The 19,711-nt window shown below is 40.1% G+C and overlaps 1 protein-coding gene and 1 long non-coding RNA gene across 2 annotated transcripts in view; both read right to left on the reverse strand.

The window, feature by feature from the left end:
- LOC145991747 (cyclic nucleotide-gated cation channel subunit A-like) overlaps nt 1-15,008 on the reverse strand; it is a 48,352-nt gene extending 33,344 nt beyond the window's left edge. Inside the window, exons 1-2 of the mRNA XM_083127800.1 lie at nt 14,904-15,008; nt 6,745-6,907 (exon numbers count right to left, since the gene is read on the reverse strand). Coding sequence (XP_082983926.1) covers nt 6,745-6,907; nt 14,904-15,008 — 268 coding nt within the window. The remainder of the gene's footprint in view (nt 1-6,744; nt 6,908-14,903) is intronic.
- Nucleotides 15,009-15,038: 30 nt separating this feature from the next.
- LOC145991438 (uncharacterized) overlaps nt 15,039-19,711 on the reverse strand; it is a 31,463-nt gene continuing 26,790 nt past the window's right edge. Inside the window, exon 4 of the long non-coding RNA XR_014442059.1 lies at nt 15,039-15,086. This is a non-coding gene — a long non-coding RNA (uncharacterized LOC145991438). The remainder of the gene's footprint in view (nt 15,087-19,711) is intronic.

The following is a 19,711-nucleotide window of genomic DNA, read 5'->3' on the forward strand; positions in this document are numbered from 1 at the left end:
TCGGATTTCTTCCTGTTTGTTCGTCTGAAGGCCCATCTGCGGGGAAAAACATTAGACAGTGACAAGGACCTTATTTGTTGCGTGAAACAATGGTGTAAAAGTCAGCCACCTGAATTTTACCAAATTGCATTCAAGGCATCGAAAGAACGTTGGACGAGATGCGTTAGAGCAGATGGAGGCTACATTGAGTGACATGGTCTACTAGCCAAAGGATCAAAGTATGTTCACCTAAAATTTCATCATCATATTGCAACTAATAAAAATATTATAACCATCTGTGCAAAACTTATTGAACGCCCTTTGTATTAAATGCATTACACTAAATTAAACTATAATTAGAAATCGTATCACGAATATTTTCCACCAGACCCAAATAATTCACCCATTTTTATCTTTATCACCGTCCCAAAACATACACGTGTCAAATTACGCCCCGCTGCAAGTGTCAGGTTACGTTGGTTTTGAGTATTTGAAACGCTACCCTTTCGTCCCATTCTACGTCACTCCTCGTTTTCAACTGAACACACATAATCCTGGGCCCTTGTTCATAAATTTCGAAATTCCCACCCACACGCTCGGTCCATGATTTTCAAGGCAGACCACGCTCTCTGGGGCGACATCGCGACTCTGCTGGTTCGTATGTCACCTCCCCCATGCGACCCCCCTCCGGTTACGCACTGGGAGGTCTCCGCTTGCAGGCCCGGGGGCGCAATGTCGCCTGGGGCAATTTGAATCTGTCACAATAAAGCCGCTACAGGATCCAGATAATGACGCTACAACAAGGTCATAAACTGTCCTTTCAAGTCTATTAGCAGCCGCCACGTTGAAGGAGATGTTCTACTGTCAAAGCACAAGAGTAAAGAGGAACTATCTAAGTCCTTGATGGAATGCTGTTGTTTTGTAATCACGAAGGCTCGATTAGCGGAAAGGTCACGCATCATAAATGCTTTTAATGACGCCGTCCAACACCACTTTTGTGAAACGGTTGTTTTATTTCATTCAGATGGTTGTTTAGCGTGTTTTAAACTAAACTATTCTTGCGTTCGTTTCCCTAAATTCGCCAACCTCCGTGACAGAGTGGTTAGCGCAGCGCGGCATGATCACTCATCCTCGTCGTCGCGATTAGCCAAATATTGCAGAAAAACGACGCTAAAAACAAAAATCAAATCAAATAAAGTTTCCCTACTTCATGATAAATTAAAATAAGTTATGATACTGTATTATGATTTGATTTGTTGTTATTTAGCGTCGCTCTTCTGCCACTTTTGTTAATCGCGATGATGAGGATGAGTGACGATATGATGGAACTGATGAAGGGACACTAACAAAGAACTTGGCCTCCTTGATGGCGTAGTGGTAACGTCGTCGTCTTGTAAACAAGGGGTCCTGGGTTCGATACCCGGTAGATGCATGTTGCACAGTTGTTCGGATCCCACTTTAAACTGTAGATCAAGTCACGATTAGCCTAGTTGTGCATGAAGTGGACTTAAAACAACAACTCAATTCAAACTAACAAAGAACATCCATGTCCAGGAAAGAATTGGAACCTATAACCCTTGGCATCAAAACGCCCTGTGCCAATCACTCCGTCGAGAAGATCGGCTGTATTACTTGGACTTTTGACTTCAACCCCTACGTTTCTATGACTATCGCTGCCTCCGTCTTCAGGGATTCGATGTTAATTAGTGTCTAGTCATCCGTATCACATACAGATGTGTGCTTCTGTGGGAGATTAACACCACCGTCACAAATGGCAAAAATGCTGATTGTGCACTAGCAAACGATCCAGGTTTAGTTCGGGTTCTGAACGGTAATGCTACCCTTTCAATGCGGGAATGGGGATAAAATACCTAGAAATATATCACCTTGCATTTTACCTGACATCTGTCGGCACTAAAAAAAACAGCAAATAGCATTGTACTTGATACACCAGGTACCTGTAAACATCAATGATAACTCGTACGAACAGTAAAAATGCATATATTGGAATCAAAATATTTACATAAAAAAAACACCTTACAGGTCCCCCTGACTCATTCTTTCATTCACTCACTCATTCAATCTCATGGGTCATTTCAACATGAAAGTACACATACAAGGCTCGTATTTAATTGACATACTCTTCATTTTTGTTTAACATGAACTTGAATTAGGTAGTTAATCTTTCTCCTCCTGTGCTCATTACTATCAATATGCTCCATCCCTCAACTCACTGGCAGTTACTCGCTGACGGTTCACAAAAAACTAAGTCCATGAAAACAATAAGTATACGGAGGTCTAGCGCAGAAGTGCTCTCGCTACAAAAATCCTGACAAACTGTGTTGGAAACTCGGAGTCCCGCAGTTTTATACCAGATTCGAAAATGTCAGTTGGGAATACGTTAAACGAGCGTCGCTTCTGTTCCAGCGGGGTACATTAACCCTGGGTCTATTATGTTTCAACGCGGTCAAGGGTATGTCTTCAGGTAGGTGCAGCGGATTAAGTCCTCGCCTATCTAGCGCCTATCTTGGTGATCCGTAGTTGGCCCGTGAATCGCGCATAAAAAAACAATTCGCCCTTACGTCGTGGATACTCAGTTGATGTCCTTGAAATTAAATCCAGATATCATTTATAACGTGCCACTTCGGTTGTCCAAATTTCATGTAGATCCGCCGACGGTGAACTGAGATATTTCATAAGGTCGATATTCGTACAGGTGCAACGTAAGGAATGAGTCTTGTTGACGATCGCTGTCGTGACTCAGAGAACCTGTCCCCCAACTCTCGTTGTCTTGCTCGAATTTCATTTTCACAGCAGATACTTATGAACTATTCAAATGACAAAACCACATCTCACGCCTTACATCAGTCATATTATGGTTAATGATACATAAATATGATTTACATGTCACTGAATATCATGACATGATTGCCTTAAAGAATTATTTAGCGGTGGTGATCTGCGATCCGTGCAGTAAAAAGAGAAACTGGTTTGAGAATTGTTCTGCAGGGCAATCTCATATAGCTTTACAAATTATCTCTCTGAAATATTAGCTTATATAGCATTTTCAATGAATTGGCACGCGGATATGTAGCTTGGAACAGCTGTTTTAGTGCCTGTCTATTTTTCTTTTAAAAAAAATGCATGAGCTCTATATGACTTTGACGCACACATACGATGAAATTACTGAAGGGGCACTCGCAGAGAACACCCATGCCCGAGCCGATATTCGAACTAGGGCCCCTAGCATCGTAGCGTGCTGTATAGCCACTGTGCCACAGAGGTCGGTGAGACAAGATCCATAACGAGGCACATGTTAACACACGAGATGAGACAAGGCCCTACCTACCATATTGGGTACGATGTTAACAGCTTGCTACCAAGACATTTGTAGTATGGGGCATGAATGTGCGAGCACGAGAGTGAAAGGAGAAAGTACAACCTGATGCCGTAACCGCAACTCCAACTTGGGATGTTTACACGGAAGTGCGAGCGTTGGTAGACGCCCTCCTCCAAACTTCCTGCTCCTTTTGAAGTCAACAACTTCGTCTTCCAAACACTGAAACAATTCGCCATCATTAAAATCGATAAGTAATAAGAAGAAAGGCAAAACGGGGGGAGGGGGCTGTGCTCTTTGTTTGCACCGAGGTCGTTACATCCTGCTCTCGCGGTGTTTGGCTTCCTGGGCAGAATATTTGCCTTCGAAATCCATCACTGTTAGGGGTCCCTGGTAATCGCCGGAGCAAGGTCACCGCTGTTTGCCCCGTCTCTTGACACAGGACGCTCCGGCAAACAGTGGCTGCCCCGGATGCCCTTCTCCGCGCGAGAGGTGAAAGAATTACAATTCTACTTTCCCGACACTCTTCTCGGAACAATAGCGCAAGGGTCGGTTTGTTCGTGGAAAGCCTCCACTTCTTTGTCATCTGGAAACAAAAGTCGCCGGGAAGAGTGACCGATGCCTTTTCTCTGCAGATGTTCGCTGTTGGCTCAATTCATTCCGACACCTTCTGTGTTGATTCGGGCAAACTGTCTCTGGATGGATTGCATAATCAAGGCGTCCTGGGTTCGATTCTGAACAGTGACACATTTAGTGCCTTGACCAGTTTTTACTACTAAACGCACGGTCGTGAAAAAATGCGGCTGGGCAGAATTGCGCTGGTGCCACATGTGGGAAAAGCAAAGCGAGAGCGGGACAAAAGTTTCTGGTTCCAGCGCACTGTGTGGCAACGTCTGCCGGGCTGCGTTGCCTAGTTCAAGCGTGAGGCCGACCTCTCTCCGGGGCACTTTTGTGTCATCCATGACCTTTGGAACAAATACTGCCAGTTTGTATCACATGGATTACAAAGACCAACTCTACAACGAGATATTTCATTCTCTTAAACCTCCGAACACACGAGGTTGTGCCCCGACGTGGGAACAGCGCGAACTTCTGCCACCCGCCTAATTTCATGATCGTGAGTTTAGGTCGTCTGTTGAGTTGTTAATCATATACTATAGTGCGCGTCAAATCTCCTGCATATGGCCTCGAACGGCTGAACAGCACCAGCAAATCACAGACGTGCGGCGTTGCCGTGCTCTCCGTGACAAGGCGTTTCGCTCAACCACGCTGTCTCTTTTCTGTGTGAGATTTCGACATGGCACCGCTGCAGTACGCTGCTATTGGCTATCGCCATATGCAGGAGATCTGACGCGCACTCTAGCAACGCAGTCAAGCACTTAATAACGAGCAACTTTTAAGTTGTAAATAGGTATATCCAATAACTAGCAAATGCGTGCATATAACTTCTTATATCTATTAATAGGATGCGGATTTATAGGGACTTAAAAAGGCGCTATAAAATAAGAAAAGGCACTAAAATAGGCACTTAAAAGGCACCCCAAAATTTAAAAAGACATTAAAATAGGATTTGAACATGAACTAATTTCAATTTTCTTCTTCCAATGCACAGTTATACTCAAGGCGTTCCTAAGTGTGTGTGTGTGGGGGGGAGGTTGACTTATACAAGCTTTCAGGTGGAAAAAATAAGGGGTGGGTTGGCGTAGCTTTTTCCAAGAATGAGTCGCCAACAGATTGTTTAGTTTGCTTACACAGATTAAGCTATATTTAATATTTCCAAAGATCTGACATCCCTTGAGACCCTCAAATCTCGCGAACACCAGATTTCAGTCAGTTAAACATAATCAAAGGCTTTCCTTCTTCAATGTAGGGAAAGCCAAAGCCACGTAACAAAAGCTGAAGTAAGCAAAAATTGCAGAATAGGCATTTTTATGCACGATCAACCAAAATAGGCGTTAACCCTTGAAATAGGCATTTTGGCACTATAAAAATGCGTTTTTGAACTAGAAACACCATGAAACGAACCTAAAACATTAAAGCCTATGTTTTACTACAAAGGAATAAAAAAAGGCAAATAGGCAAAAATCCGCACCCTATCTATTAACATTCTAAACTTCATTATTTTATTTTTATCTTTTTCAATTTATTATTATTATTGCTTTTATTGTTTCATTCATTGTTCCAGCTGACTCTGTCATACATGCACTACAGATGCAAGCGACGAACACTGTGTCCAATCCCTATCCATTAAACTTACCTGTAATTAACGTATGTTGTTATAATACATTTTTTTATTGTAGCCTAATAATCACCCAGACAAGGGTCTGTTGTTAAGAGCGGTCCTCGAGGCCAAAACACGTCCGCTCTAATAAAGACGATTTATTATTATTATAAATGCACACGATTAACTTCAACCTGAAGAAGTGTTTTGGAGGAAAATGACTCGCTTGCTCCTCCTGGAAAAAACTATTTGCTTATTTGCCAGAATCTTTGTAAAGGGGGATTAGGTCGTTCATATAAAATTTAATAGTAGAAATAATAATAACAATGAAATGCAAATTATTATTATAAACTAATAATAGAGTATATTTTATTACCAATTTGATTGATTGGTTGATAGAATTAAAAGTTTTGGGTGCGTCAGTACTTAAGGCCATTTTGCACCCTTCTATGTATACGGGAAAATATCCCCTTTATCTAAAATTCGGACTGAAAATGTTAAAATATGGGGTGTAAAAAGCCCCTCGGGCAAAATTAAAAGTTCAAGGCTGTAAAAACACCTGCACAAAACAAACACAACACATTAGAAAGTCAGAATGTATTAAAAGCTTCCTCACAGACGCGCAATGTATTGTTATGTCATTGGAGGAGAGGCTTTTACAAAATTAATAAATACAAGGTGTCCCATAAGTCTGTAACATAGGAGAAGAACAAAACAAGTTGATGTTAGAAACTTATTATTGTAAATCACAGTTAAAGAATGTGTTCAAAGTCCCCAAAATAACTTGGATTCGCTCCTCCTTGAGTCAGTGCCATGGTTTACCTGTAACAGAAAAAAGGGTAATCTGAAAAATAGCTATGGTTCCAGAGTTATGGAACACCCGGTAGTGTGAATATCTGACACAACTGTTATTCTAATTTTTTCACAGTTCATATTGTTAATATACTGAATTGTAAGGTACTGCCCTAGCCAATGACCTATAGATATGCACTCCCACCAAGGAGCTCACACAGACTTTCTTTTTTCATTCTTTGATTTTTGGAAAATGATTTACTAAAGGGATTCATTGAAGGGGTCTGTTTATGTTGCTTTGTTCATTGGAATACAAAGATATCATATCCCGCAAGGTATACAGATAAAGTGGTATAACGAAAACCTAACATCCCCAAGTCGTATCTCCAACAGTCCCCAATCTCTTGTCACGTACCTTCGTGAGCGTGGATGACCATGTCCAAGAGGTAAATGGTGTCGCACAGGTAGTCCATGATGTTCCAGAGGGCAGGCGTCGCGTTGTCCAGCTCCCAGAACACCGAGCGTCCGATGATGAAAACGAAGTTGTAGAGGACAGCGAGTGTCGTCACGATCAGCCACTGGAAATCAGAAATAAAGTGTTATACGTCACTGGATTTATGTAGGAGATATCACGTGACACCACTAGAGCCAGATTTATTCTGAAATGCATTTTCTTCTGGGGTATTTTGTTGTACAAATATATTCAGGGTTGGCCTTGGATTTGCGGGGCTTTTTGATGGTGGTAAATTGCTCAACGTCAATAAAATTAATAATAATAGTAATAAATGAAGTATTTTCAAAGCAATAATATGAAATGTTGCATTTATAACTTGTTACTGAAGATAAAGTTAAAGTGACTACTAGTGCCCAACGAAGCCACGTGGGTCACTTGGGGCAATATGTGGTATTTGAAGTTTAACCACATAGAGTGACTACTTGATACAAACAAACATCCATTTTTTTTCAACAGAAATCCCTTGATTGAACCATTCTTTACATATAAAGATGATTGAAATAAATAAATATGAATAAATAAGTTAAATTGAAACTAATATTTGAAAAAATCTCATTTGCCCCGTCTAGGTGGTCCTATAAATTTAATTTTAACATCGAAAAGTCAAAATGAAGAAATGAAATGTTTAATTCGAGTTGCGACAATGAAATATCGTCCATATGTATGTATTTTACACATAACCCGCATACGAGGACATCGTCTTCGTCTCTACCTGAGCAAGAATTATGTGCCCGTCGTGCACAAGCGGAAAAACAAATCCAAAGATCAAGATCACAACATTTTGTTGCATCATACCATAACTTTTCAAGATTAATATACATTGATATTGCCCCGTGATGCCTCATCCCGTCTTGCCCCGAAGCAACATTTGTTTGTTATGTTATATTGACGCGAAATTTGTGCACTGACAATGAATACATCGACTCAGGATATCATGCCGCAAATGAGTTGTAGTTGACATAGAAAATATGAGGTCCCAGTATTGTGAAACGGTGCACGAACTGGGCACAACTCGTGAAAGTGACGAAACAACTCCTCGGAATGAAGTCAGCAGCTGTCAAACGAACGGCTAGTTTCTACCGATAACGTCAAAAAAATCTGATGGATATCGTCACGTGTTGAAAAGAAAACATCGTAGCCCATTTTGCTCCACATTCCCATACTTAAATATTTCTGCATTCGCTGCGACAACATATTAACACAACGAACGTTGTGGATGAAAGTGTCATCCTTTTCATTACGATAGTAAGAAGCAAGTCCATAATGATCAAGTGTTAACTTATCTGATTTTTGCGGTCTTTTATGAGAAAATTCTTTACACTACTTAATTGAATTTCAAATTGTGAGTGCGGCAGGACTTAGTCTATTTTCCTCACATTATACGGGGTCCAGCCCCTTACCATAACTAAAATATAATTAATATAACAATTGTAATGTCTGAAGACAAATATTCTTACTTGGTTACAAGCTAAGGTCGTAAAGGGGCACCTAGCACACAAGGACAACACACAGCCCTACAGAGCATTATGCTGGCCGTAGGTTCAGACGCCAGAGCCTCGTTAGTCTGCAAAATGTAGTACATACTGTACTTGGAAGTGAGGTTGACAATTGGGTGTACTACGTGGAAGGGTCACCCGAAAATTCTTTACATGTCTTAAACTCTCTTTAAGAATAACATCCTCTGCATCTTGCACGCAAATTAGAAAAACCACTTGATTATAAACCTTAAACTTTTATAAATCAAGAAATATCACAAAAACATCAATTGAATATGTCACACGAACAATGTAGTAACCAAAAGTTTTGCCGAAGGTGACGTAATGCTGGAGAAAAATTGTTTTTGGATTCTAGAATATAGTAGTGGCCGCCGCAACCGAATTGCGCACACTTTAGATCCAGGATTGCGCACAAATCTCACTGACCTGTTTTGCGCACAGATTTTGATCCAACGTTGCCACTTTGATAGCTTTAAAGTCTGTGCGCAAAACTGTTTTTTTCTCTTTAGACAAGAAGAGAGAGAGAAATTAGAAATAAAATAGTAAATCATACCAATTTACTCAAACGTTAGGTTAGGTTAGGTTAGGTTAATGACTGCAAAAACACGTGTAAGTCCACACACACACACACAAAACAGAAGTGAGAACGGCTTGAGAACATTTTACATCTGACAACATCGCCTCATTTTTTTTGTGCGCAATCCTGTACATTGTCACAGCTTGTCAACGGCTTATCGGACACCACTGATAAAACAGGAAAAGTGTGCGCAATCCGGCTGTAGCCAGTAGTGGCACATTTCATGAACAGATGGAAGAGTTTTCAGCACTGTGGAAATTCCGGTTTGGTAAACATACTGGAGAAAACAACATGGCTGATTGTTGTGCTGTGTCTGTGTCATTGGTATTTGCTGGATTTCAAGTCACGATCGAAACGAGAATCTTGGACAGTAAATCTCGAGTCTCAATTTAACAGATATCTCGGGCTCGTCTGCTCAAGTCTCGAAGGGTGTATTCACGTTCTCGCCTCGTTTAAAAGGCTGTCTGGTTCTTGGAATTAATCTCGTCACGACACCATCACTAAAAATATTACATTGTGATTATTAGCCTGGGGCCGCAACTGCAGCTTCAACCTTTTGAAAATCGAAAGACCAGCAGCACATAAAAGGCAGGCATCGTTTCAGTAGATGCAGAGAATTGAGAACAGTGCGAGTCAAATTCTATTTTCTCGTGAAAGAAGACAATAAAAGGAGAAGACCACTCACTGCAAATAATGTTCAAATTCACCGTGTCTTTTCCTCTCCTTTTTGTCACACAAATACGCTCTTGTTCTGCTGGAACTGGAAAGAAGCTTACCTCCTTTTGTTTCGAGCGCCCCCCCTTTCATACTCCCACCTCCATTCAGTCGCAAGGACGGAACATCTGTTGAACATTCAACGTTAGGACACAATCTGCAATCTTTAATTTTCCACAAGACTTGAACCTTTTGTTTGTGTCGCAGATGAACTAGCGGCGTCCGCTATTGGAAACATTCTCTCTCGGTTCTATCGCTTTAAGGTCGTCTTTTACCGCGGTGAAGATCTGAGCGTTTTCTTCAATCCTGTGTAATCTTACGGGATAACTTGGTCATGATTATCTCGAGAACCAGTCGACGGAAAATTTTCAAATTTTAACTGAGCCATGAGAAATAATGTGTCTAGAGAACCATTGTTTGATATTTTTATTTACTTCGTCAGTTTCTCGAGAATTAATTAAATACATTTTAGTCCAGAAATTCGGTGCATGGTGTTCCTCGTTCCGTCCTCCTGCCGAGAAGAAGTCATTTTAACTCGGCTTCGAATCGGACACAGCCGTCTCCTGTGTACAGTGGATGTAATGTAGTTTTAAATGTTCGGCACCTTCCCGAATGTGTCGATTTTAGTTTCCTAATAAAAAGTCTTAATCTTATCAGCGCTTTAACATTCATGTTTGGAGATGATGAAAGTATTTTTGCGGTGGGGCTTTTCCACTATCTAAGTAAGTTTTTCAGTATTTACTTATCTTCTTAATGTGTTGTGTATTTCCTGTGCATGTCCCTTTACAACCCCTTTTTAACTTCCAGGTGAGAATTTTAGGTTACGGGATTTTACCCATGTACATTGAGGGTGCAAAATGGTCATCGGCATGTGCAGACGCACCCAAAAATTTTAATTCATCATCATCAAATATTTTTCACTTTTCTGTACATTGATTTATGCACAGTAAGGCTAATCGAGACTGGGCATGCAGTTTAAAGTGGGATCCGAACCACTATGTGCCTCCACCTGATATTGAACCAGGGACCCCTTCATTACAAGGCGACGACGGTACCACTGCGCCATCTGGGAGGCCACTTTTCTTCACACGGAATAGAAACCCTTTTGCCAGCCAGCAGGCTCAACACAGGGCCTTGCGATCGTGTGAACCCCGATAAATAGCACATTAATCGCTATAAAATACTCGATTTTGGGATATTGGGATGAAGCGACTGCTATGATTCTTAACCCTAGTTTAAATCCACATCCACAGAGAAAGAGCGATCAAAAATCTCTTCGCATGTGGTATCTCTCCTTGTTGAACAGGAAACTGCGACACATTTACGAGACGACTGAACTGGGGATCTCAGAATTGACTCTTAAACAGCATCATGTGCGACCAAACATTTGTTTTCCTTAACTTCAGTGAACTTTCATTGCTGGGATGAGCATTCAAGGATTAGGACGAGCGCTACTTAATTCTTTACAAATTATATTCCTAACGCTAAGGTAACTCAAAAGTTAAAACAAACGTGGCTTTGAATACAAGGCTCCTCTGCCTTCGCAGATCGATATCGTTAGACCAGCTTCCACAAGCACCCTTCAGGGTTCTATATTTCCTCCTGCGTTTGAAACAAATACCATTTTAGTCGAAAATTAGATTTCCGTGATTCAATTGTTCCTGGAGATCACGTTGGTCTTAATTACAGTGAAGAACGCCGACGTGATTATTGGGCCTCCGAATCGCCAAGGTCGCTTGCTGAAGAGAAAATGCATCAAATACATTTTGTTCTCTTTAAATGCATCATTGGAGGGAACCTTAAATGTAATTAATGATTGGTTGTTGATTGGAAAGTCTTATCCGTTGCGTTCTTACTGCATCAACGGAACAATATACTAGTTGATGTCTGTATGCTGTTCGACTCAAAATTTGATTAATATGCGGACTCTTTTTTTAATTCGAAGTCTAAGGGACACGAAAAAGGTTCGAATTTTCCAACATCCGATTTAACAAAAACATCACATCATTATAGATGATTTCGAGGTAAATAAACTAAGTAATTAACTCTCTAGCCTTCTTAAACCCGAAGGTTTATGGCTACAGCAACATAAGCCTTCCATCTGTCCCTATCTTGGGTAAGATCAATCCAATCTTTTCGATCCTTGCCGATTTCCTTTAGGTCCATCTCAACGTTATCCCTCCATCTTCGTCTTGGCTTTCCTACAGGTCTCTTACCATCAGGTTTCCCATCAAGAATCCCGCAAACTCTTCTTTCCCCTCCCATTCCTACCAAATGGCCTGCCCACTTAAGTCTTCTTGATTTAATTATTCTATCTGGACATGAACTTGCGTTCCGGTTAACAAGCAATTCGAATTATCGAAGTTCGAATAAAAGAGAAGCCACTGCTGCAAACTAAATTGATCAATCAATTAACAGTACTGCAACATTAGTTCTTCCCATTTGTCGATTCTTCTCAGTCAATTTCCTACCATTTGGCCGACACACGATCCTGTTACCGAAGCTTCCCGACTTTAATCCTGACGTGGACATGGAAGTTTCTTTATGAGTGAGTCTTCATCAATTTCGAACAATCTTCATTCATCCTCATTGTCGCGATGGTCGCTAATCATAATAGCAATGCAAATACAAATTCTCAAAAATTTTTCAAGAATTTTGATTATAATTTACCACTGTTTAGGACTATAAATTACGGATTGTAGATGAAGTGGAATGTAGAAAGATACGCATGTTACTTTGTTCAGTCAAATCAAAGTGGAAGCATTTCCTTCTTCCGTAAGGCTCGCTTTAGACGAACGCCTTTTCCGTGGCATTTTTCTTAACATTTCTGCTATCATCGAATTCTACCGTGTAAAGTAAAGAAATTTTAAAGAATTTTGATGACATAGCATATTCCATGACCTAATTTTCTTAGCATCTCGCATAGCATAACCAATCAGAAGCGAGTTAGAGTCCCAGTGTATTCGGAACATCTTCAGTTGACTGCGCGAGTCTAGCCAGCGAGCCTACGAACAGTGTACAGCGTGAGCTATAGGCGCAGAGTAGATATGACGTCAGCGATTCAATTCTTGATTGGAGGCGCCGAGAGTTATGACTCGCTCCCAAGGTCTAAGCGCAGAACGGACAGAGCTGTTACGGAAATAATCTCACTCTAAACAGTTTATCAGTTCAGAGTTTTCAAAGTCGATAACTATTGAACAAAGAGGAAAAGCGTTTCATACGAAACGGTTTTAGGTACAAATCAATGGCGCCGCTTAAGTACATACTCTATGGCATATCGAGCAAAGCGTATGGAAGTATACATTAGTTGTTTCAATTGTAAATACCTGTGGCTCACGGACAGAAATATCACAATACATAGGTGAGTTGATGGTTAATTAATGTTATAAAAACATGCAGAGTTTCACTTTGTTTTTTTGTGATATTTCATTAATTAAATCGGCATTTGCTCTTTTAAATTACATCTCTTCCTCTTTATGTTTATTAAAATTGTTTTTTTTAAATGAAAACCACGTAACTCAGTGTGCCAGCTGTATATATTTATGCAACAACTTTCGGGCGAGTTTTTGTTTATCTCATCTTCTTTGGTGTGTTTTTATATCATTTTGTGGTACTAATGCATAATATGATATTAATTTTTCTGTAATGAATTTTCTCGAAACACTAAACAGTGAAATAACTCTGTGAATAAATTGTGGGCATCCTACGCCTTACACGTGAATGGTCAAAAACATCATGGTTGATTGATTGATTGATTGATTAAATTTATTTTACTTCGCGTTTTGTGCCTCTTGGTTAATTGGCGAAGTTGGGGATGAGTGATGAAATGATGAAATTGATGAATGGACATTCACAAACAACCAAGCCCGAGCGGGATTCGAACCCGGGACCCGCAGCGCGATGTGCTAACCACTCGGCCACAGGGTCCGGCGTATAAACATCATGGCATTGGAAAATGAGATGGACCATTGCATGGGCGCAACTTGGGACCTAACTTTGGGGGGAAGGGAAATCGATCTTGGGGCTTAACTTTGGGGGGAATGGGCAGAACCCAACTTGGAACTTAGCTTTGGGGGGGGGGGGGGTGAGAATCAAAGTTGGGACTTAACTTACGGCGGAAGCAGAATTAATAAGATTTCCATCCCATAAAAATAGCGTCCAGAACTATTTTGCTCAATAGCTTATACATTTGCTAGTCAGGTCCCAAGAAGTTAACAAAAGTATAATTAACTTTTTTAATTTAGTAGCCTGAACATTTTTAGGGGGCAAGTACCCCGCCTTGCTCCCGCAAAGCTACGCCGATGGACCATTAGAAACATAACCACCTAGAAGTAAAACGATACCTACTTTAAGTCTAAAAACTCCCCGTGGGGAAGTCGTCACATTCACTCAAAGAATTAAGCTTAACAGCTACTCGACACTATAACACATGCCCAGGTTATGATCTTTTCGATATGTTTTTTTTTTTAAAAACACTCGTTAATATAAACTCATACACACGCAGTCATCTACCCAATGTCTTGTCAAATGACAAGGGTTCTTGAGAAGTCTACATGAAAGAAAAGAAAATCGCAAGGCGAATGGGCGAGAGCATTGTACCTGAACAACCGTGTTGATACATTGCGCCAGTGTTGCCACAATCTGAGGGCACAATTTCCCTTTCCAAGGTGCAAAATTTCCCTTTCTGAACCAATTTTTCCCTTCACCTAAACAAATATAATAATAATAATTATTATTATTATTATTAGCAGTGGTGGTAGTAGTAGTAGTAGCAGAAGCAGCAGTAGGAGTAGTAATATTTCCGTTGGTCCATGCTCGTATGAATATAAAATGAAACAAAATTTTCACATGTCAGCTTCATCGCTTTTTGGTCAGATGCCCCTGGTTTGAATCCTGGTCAGGAATCCACTAAATCGTTAATTCTCATCGTTACAATTATCCGAAGGTATACAGAAAAGCGACGTGCAATAAACATAAAAGATATATAAGTAAATACAGGCTTGCATTTTTATAAGGGAGCAGAAATGAGAAGGAACAGAAAAAATTAAAATGTGAATATGAAACTGGAACTTAACGTATAATGTTATAATGTAGAGTCAGATATCTTAAAATTTCCCTGAAATTGTGGTATTTTCATCGAAATTCCCTTTTCCCTTTTAGATAAAATTTCGGTCCTAATTTCCCTGCAAAAGGGAAATTTCCCTTCATGTGGCAACACTGCATTGCGCTGTGCTTAGTAATGTACAGTAATATTCAAAATATCTCCTCAGTACCTTGTAGTGAAAGGGTCTGGTGGGATCCACTGCGAATTGTCCCTTGCAGAGTCCACAGCAGAACCTCGGGGGTTCCCTCTCCTCCTCCCCCACGTTCCCTCCCATTGCGAACTTCTCCAAGAACCAATCCGGGCGCTCCGGTTTCCGTGACGTCACTTTGTGCGATGCCCACCGTCGGACTATCTGAGGAAACAGAAAACATAAATTAGTTATAACGTTGGGCTATTCCTGCGTATATATTTTTTCAGAGTCCAATGCAGGCTGGAACTATAATTTCAATTGGGACCTTGTCGGCAATCGAACCTGGAATCATGATATATTCGTTCACTGTGACCAGTGGCGTGCCCAGGGAGGGGTTGGCGGGGGTCATATCCCCCACCTTTAGTCCAGTATTCCTAAAAATAGAACGTCAAAGGCAGGAAAAGATGACAAAATGAGGGCTGATTGCTAAAAAAAAGTATGCGTAACCCCCCCCCCCTGCTTCACCTAACTTTTTTTTTTTTCATTTTTGTTCGTTTTTTTTTCATCCCATGGTAACTGAAACCAATATTACAGGTTTGTACGAATCAGGCATTAGGAATTCGGATAGTGGATCTTAGTGTAAAGAATAGGATACAACGAAAATGTGACTTCATCTACACATTATGAATTATATTGGATTCGAACTTCGAATGGAGATTCTTGCTTTAAATAAATTTGGGAAGTGTGTCGAAAATTGTTATTTATGAAGAGAAATCCTGATTCAAGAGTCAAGTACAGATATTTCAGAATCTATTTGATTTGATTTTTATTATTTATCGCCGCTTTCTGACACTTTTGGCTAACCACAACGATGATTGAATTTATTTATTGATTTGCTTTATTTTACTTCGCTTCTTGTGCCACTTTTGGCTAATTTGCGAAGATGAGGATGAGTGATGATATGATGAAAGTGATGAATTGACACTCGCAAACGTCCATGCCCAGACCAGGATTCGAACCCGGGACCCCTGGCGTCGTAGCGCGCGGTGCTAAACACTCCGTCATGTTGGTCGGCCAGAGTCAATTTGATTAACCTCTTTCTAGTCTACAGTCTGTCCCAGTAGTGTGTGGAGCAATGCTGTGCATAACGGTAGAGAATGGCAGAACGCGAATGGGCAGAGCAAAGCAGAGCGCGTTGCTGCAAACGACTAGTAGCTGACGTCACGTTGACACTTTCTTTCTCGCGCGTTCATTTGTCGAGAGTACCTGCGCAGAGAACTTGTTTTTGTTCGATTGCCCTTCAGATTCCTGGGACAGAGTATACAACCAACAGAACCGTTAACAGCATGTGCAGTAATTATTAACCCTTGCAGGACACTTCAACTGACCACGGTATGGAAACAAACTTCGGCCGCATTTTTATCAACAAGTGGCATGATACTCAACCACGTCCATGTTGACGTCATCAGTAACTGGCGTGCGTAAACTTACGAAACGACCCTCGTATATCAAAATACCCGCTGTTGACTTTATGACGACCTGCCTAAAGCCGGTTTTTCCCGCTTCTCGAACAACGATTCGTCCAGCCTCCGAGACAAATCCTGCCTCGTTTGCATCTTGGTGATGTTTTTTTCGTCCCTTGAAATTCCCACATCTCCGTGCTTGCCTCTGTTGAGATAAGGAACACGAAATTGCTTCGTGGGATGGAAGCTAGATGGAGACACCAGACCGCATTTTCTTGGAAATTTTATGACATCTTAAAAATGCTTTCCTAAAGAGATAGCCGCATATAAAATGGCACTCTGAGAGTGAAAAAACAAAATATAAATTTTCTCCCCTGAATATTATTAAGGTAGTAATGGTGGTCTTATTTAGTCTTATTTTTGCACTTTTCAAGAAATGTTCAGCGACAAAAATTGTTTTCAGTAAGCATAATTATTATGGCCATATATATTACGAGAGAAATACGGGAGTCAGATGTAAAAAAATATATAAATCCATCCTGTCATTCTTTATTTCTTGAATTTGTTTCTGTTTACTGCCTAGCTGAACAAAAATTATGATTTCATTACTTAAAATTGTGTTAAAAGTCTAAAAATATGACGTTTTTTGTTTGCGGAAAGTTATTTGATACTTTTTTGAATTTCAGAAAATTTGGAACCTCGGAAAGGTGCCAATTTTCCATTCTCCCTTCCGAACCCAACATCAAGCAAGTTCTTATTTTTAATTATCATTGGCCAGTTCTTACGTGAGAGACTCATTTGCGTCATTCTATAGGGCAGTGGTTGTCAACCTGTTTGAGTCCGGGACCCACCTTGAAGGATATTACACTTGATGGAACCCATAAGCATGGGCACCGGCAGTATTACTTGTAGGGGTGTGCAACCAGTTTATAATCATATTTTTGCTAACATCGAGTACTTTAAGAAGCCCTCTTTTCCGCTTGTTAAAACAAATGACACATACTTCATTCTCGCGAATAACAGAAATCATGCAGAGTTTAGACTACGTACAACACAGGTTAAATTTAAATGGTTACAACAATATATCTTAGTAATTTAAATGTAATAGGTTTTTAAGACACAGTAAATACATTTTTGAGCCCGACCTCGCGACCCACCAAACGCGCCCTCGGGACCCAGAAGTGGGTCGCGCGCCATAGGTTGAGAAACTATGTTCTTTGGTGTTCCGTTTATTCTCTTAATAGCAAACATTACAGCCTTCGTATACATGTTGGATCACCACTGTTTAGAATCTTAAGACATGTCCAATACAGGGTGTATCATAAGTAATACACTGACACAATTGAAAGTACACGATAACAGAAGCAAAAACGTCTCTGTAAACATGGATCTGCAAACGAGCAGTTTTCGAGATAATTGCGAATGTGTGGTTACAAGCCGCCACTGACTTCATTGTTTGTAAACGTCGTCCTAGTTGGTAAAATGCTAATAATGTGTGCGAATGTGTGGTTGGAAGCAGTCACTGATTGCATTTTGTAACGATTGAAAAATTTTTGGCAAATCTTTTTAATATTTAATAGCCCTCGTATAAATTCATTTGGAGTTTTAATCTTTTGAATGTACATTTTTATCTTTTATCTTTGTTAACATTGTAACGCAGTTTCGGCCCAACGAGAAAGAACGCAAAGCAAGTAGAAGCTTGCGTTGTTTTTCTTCCTTAACAACAATGAGTTCTTTTCGTTCGGCGCTGCGTGGGTTTGTAAATAAGTTTAGCTTGCATTGTGTTTCTGGATATGTCTTTTGGAAAGGGTAATTGTTAGATGCTAAAAATAACTTTTCAGTTTGTCGAAATCTTTTGTTGAGAAATAGGATTGCGCAATATCGCAAGTATAAATATCAGCGTTCTCGCTGGCAGATTAAATCAGTATAGCAGTAGATTCCGGAATCGTTAGGTGATTAAATCGCTTGTCGAGGTCCAGGGCTGGGAGAATACGGGCGTTGTGTGGGGAGTGGCTGGTCAGCTCTCCCTTCCACAATGTCCGAGGTTCTCCGTAAGCCACCTTTCAGGATTTGTGCTGGTCAGCATGATCCTTAAAGGGGATTTAGCGAGCATATAAATAATTTTATTCATTCATATTTAATCTTAATAATTTAAAATTTTTGATTCATAAAATCCTGTCGAAGTTGGCACTGGTCAGTGTGACTCCGGTATAAATTCAAGTTATACATCCTTCTCGTCGAGTTAATTTGTTTTAATTCTTAAATCATTTTGAATTCTCCTGGTCAGGAGGTTCGTTTATATAAATTTGTTTCTTTGATACTTAAATCCGAGAGCATACCTCTGGTCAGAGGATGTCTCTTAAATCTAATAACTTATATAGTTTCACGTCCGTTTCTAAAGTCTGAGTATCCGGAACGTTTAATGGGTTTTCTTATTTTGGTTTTATGTTAGATATAATTTTGAAACAGTTATAATAGGTGACCGGTCGAGTATATGTTTTTATAGAAATTCGTTTTATGTAAAAGTCTATTGTTTTGCTTTTGCAATGTAAGTAGCCAAAGAGGGTAGACAGTGTCCCCTGTTATGTTATGGAATTCCAAGCGAACATTTGTAGTTTGTGGCCGAGAGATGGCTTTGGTAGTTGGGTAGAGACAGGCTCCCCTTATCTTTAATTATGAATGTTATTGGAGGTTGGCCCCGAAGAGGGTAGTATACCTCGAGAGTTCTAAAGAACATAATACTGAAGTGAAAATATGACAGAAGCACAAATAGATATTTACGGAAAGAAGTTTATGTAATTTTCTTTTGGTTTTGGTTAATGGAAATTGTCGATCATTACTGTTAATTTGTCACCTGTTTATTGAAACCAAGTTAAGCTGGGATATGGACGATATATATATAAGAGGGAGCTCTCTGGATTGTATTTTATGAGAAAGCAAGTTTCAGTCTATGTTTTTTCGGAAGTTATTTGAACAGAAATTAAATTTTGGCATTGTAAATTTTTCTCGATCTGAAGATTGTATACTTTCTTTTATCCTAACATATATATGGATTAGTAAATAAATTTATAATCGTTGTTTGGTATTTCTTTGTAGTAAGTTTGCCTAATAAGTATAAATTAACTGACTTCCTTTTGGTTGGAGAGGTGTCCCGCCGTTACTGGTCAGTGAGGCGGAGGCCTTATCAATCCAAAGGACGCCAGAATTGATTATGCTGATTTCAATCGCGAATCGTATGCGTATCCTCACTGGTCAGTGGAATGCGGGTGCGATTGCGGTGGAGTTCAAGCATGAGAAAGGGCTAATATAATTTGAAGTCTTGGTTATGTAAGTGTAAATTTAACTTTTGATTATATTATTATCTTGAAACAGACCCTTACCCGA

This window comes from Lepisma saccharinum, chromosome 8 (genome assembly GCF_977018435.1).
Source record: "Lepisma saccharinum chromosome 8, izLepSacc3.1, whole genome shotgun sequence".
Taxonomy (NCBI): Eukaryota; Metazoa; Arthropoda; class Insecta; order Zygentoma; family Lepismatidae; genus Lepisma; species Lepisma saccharinum.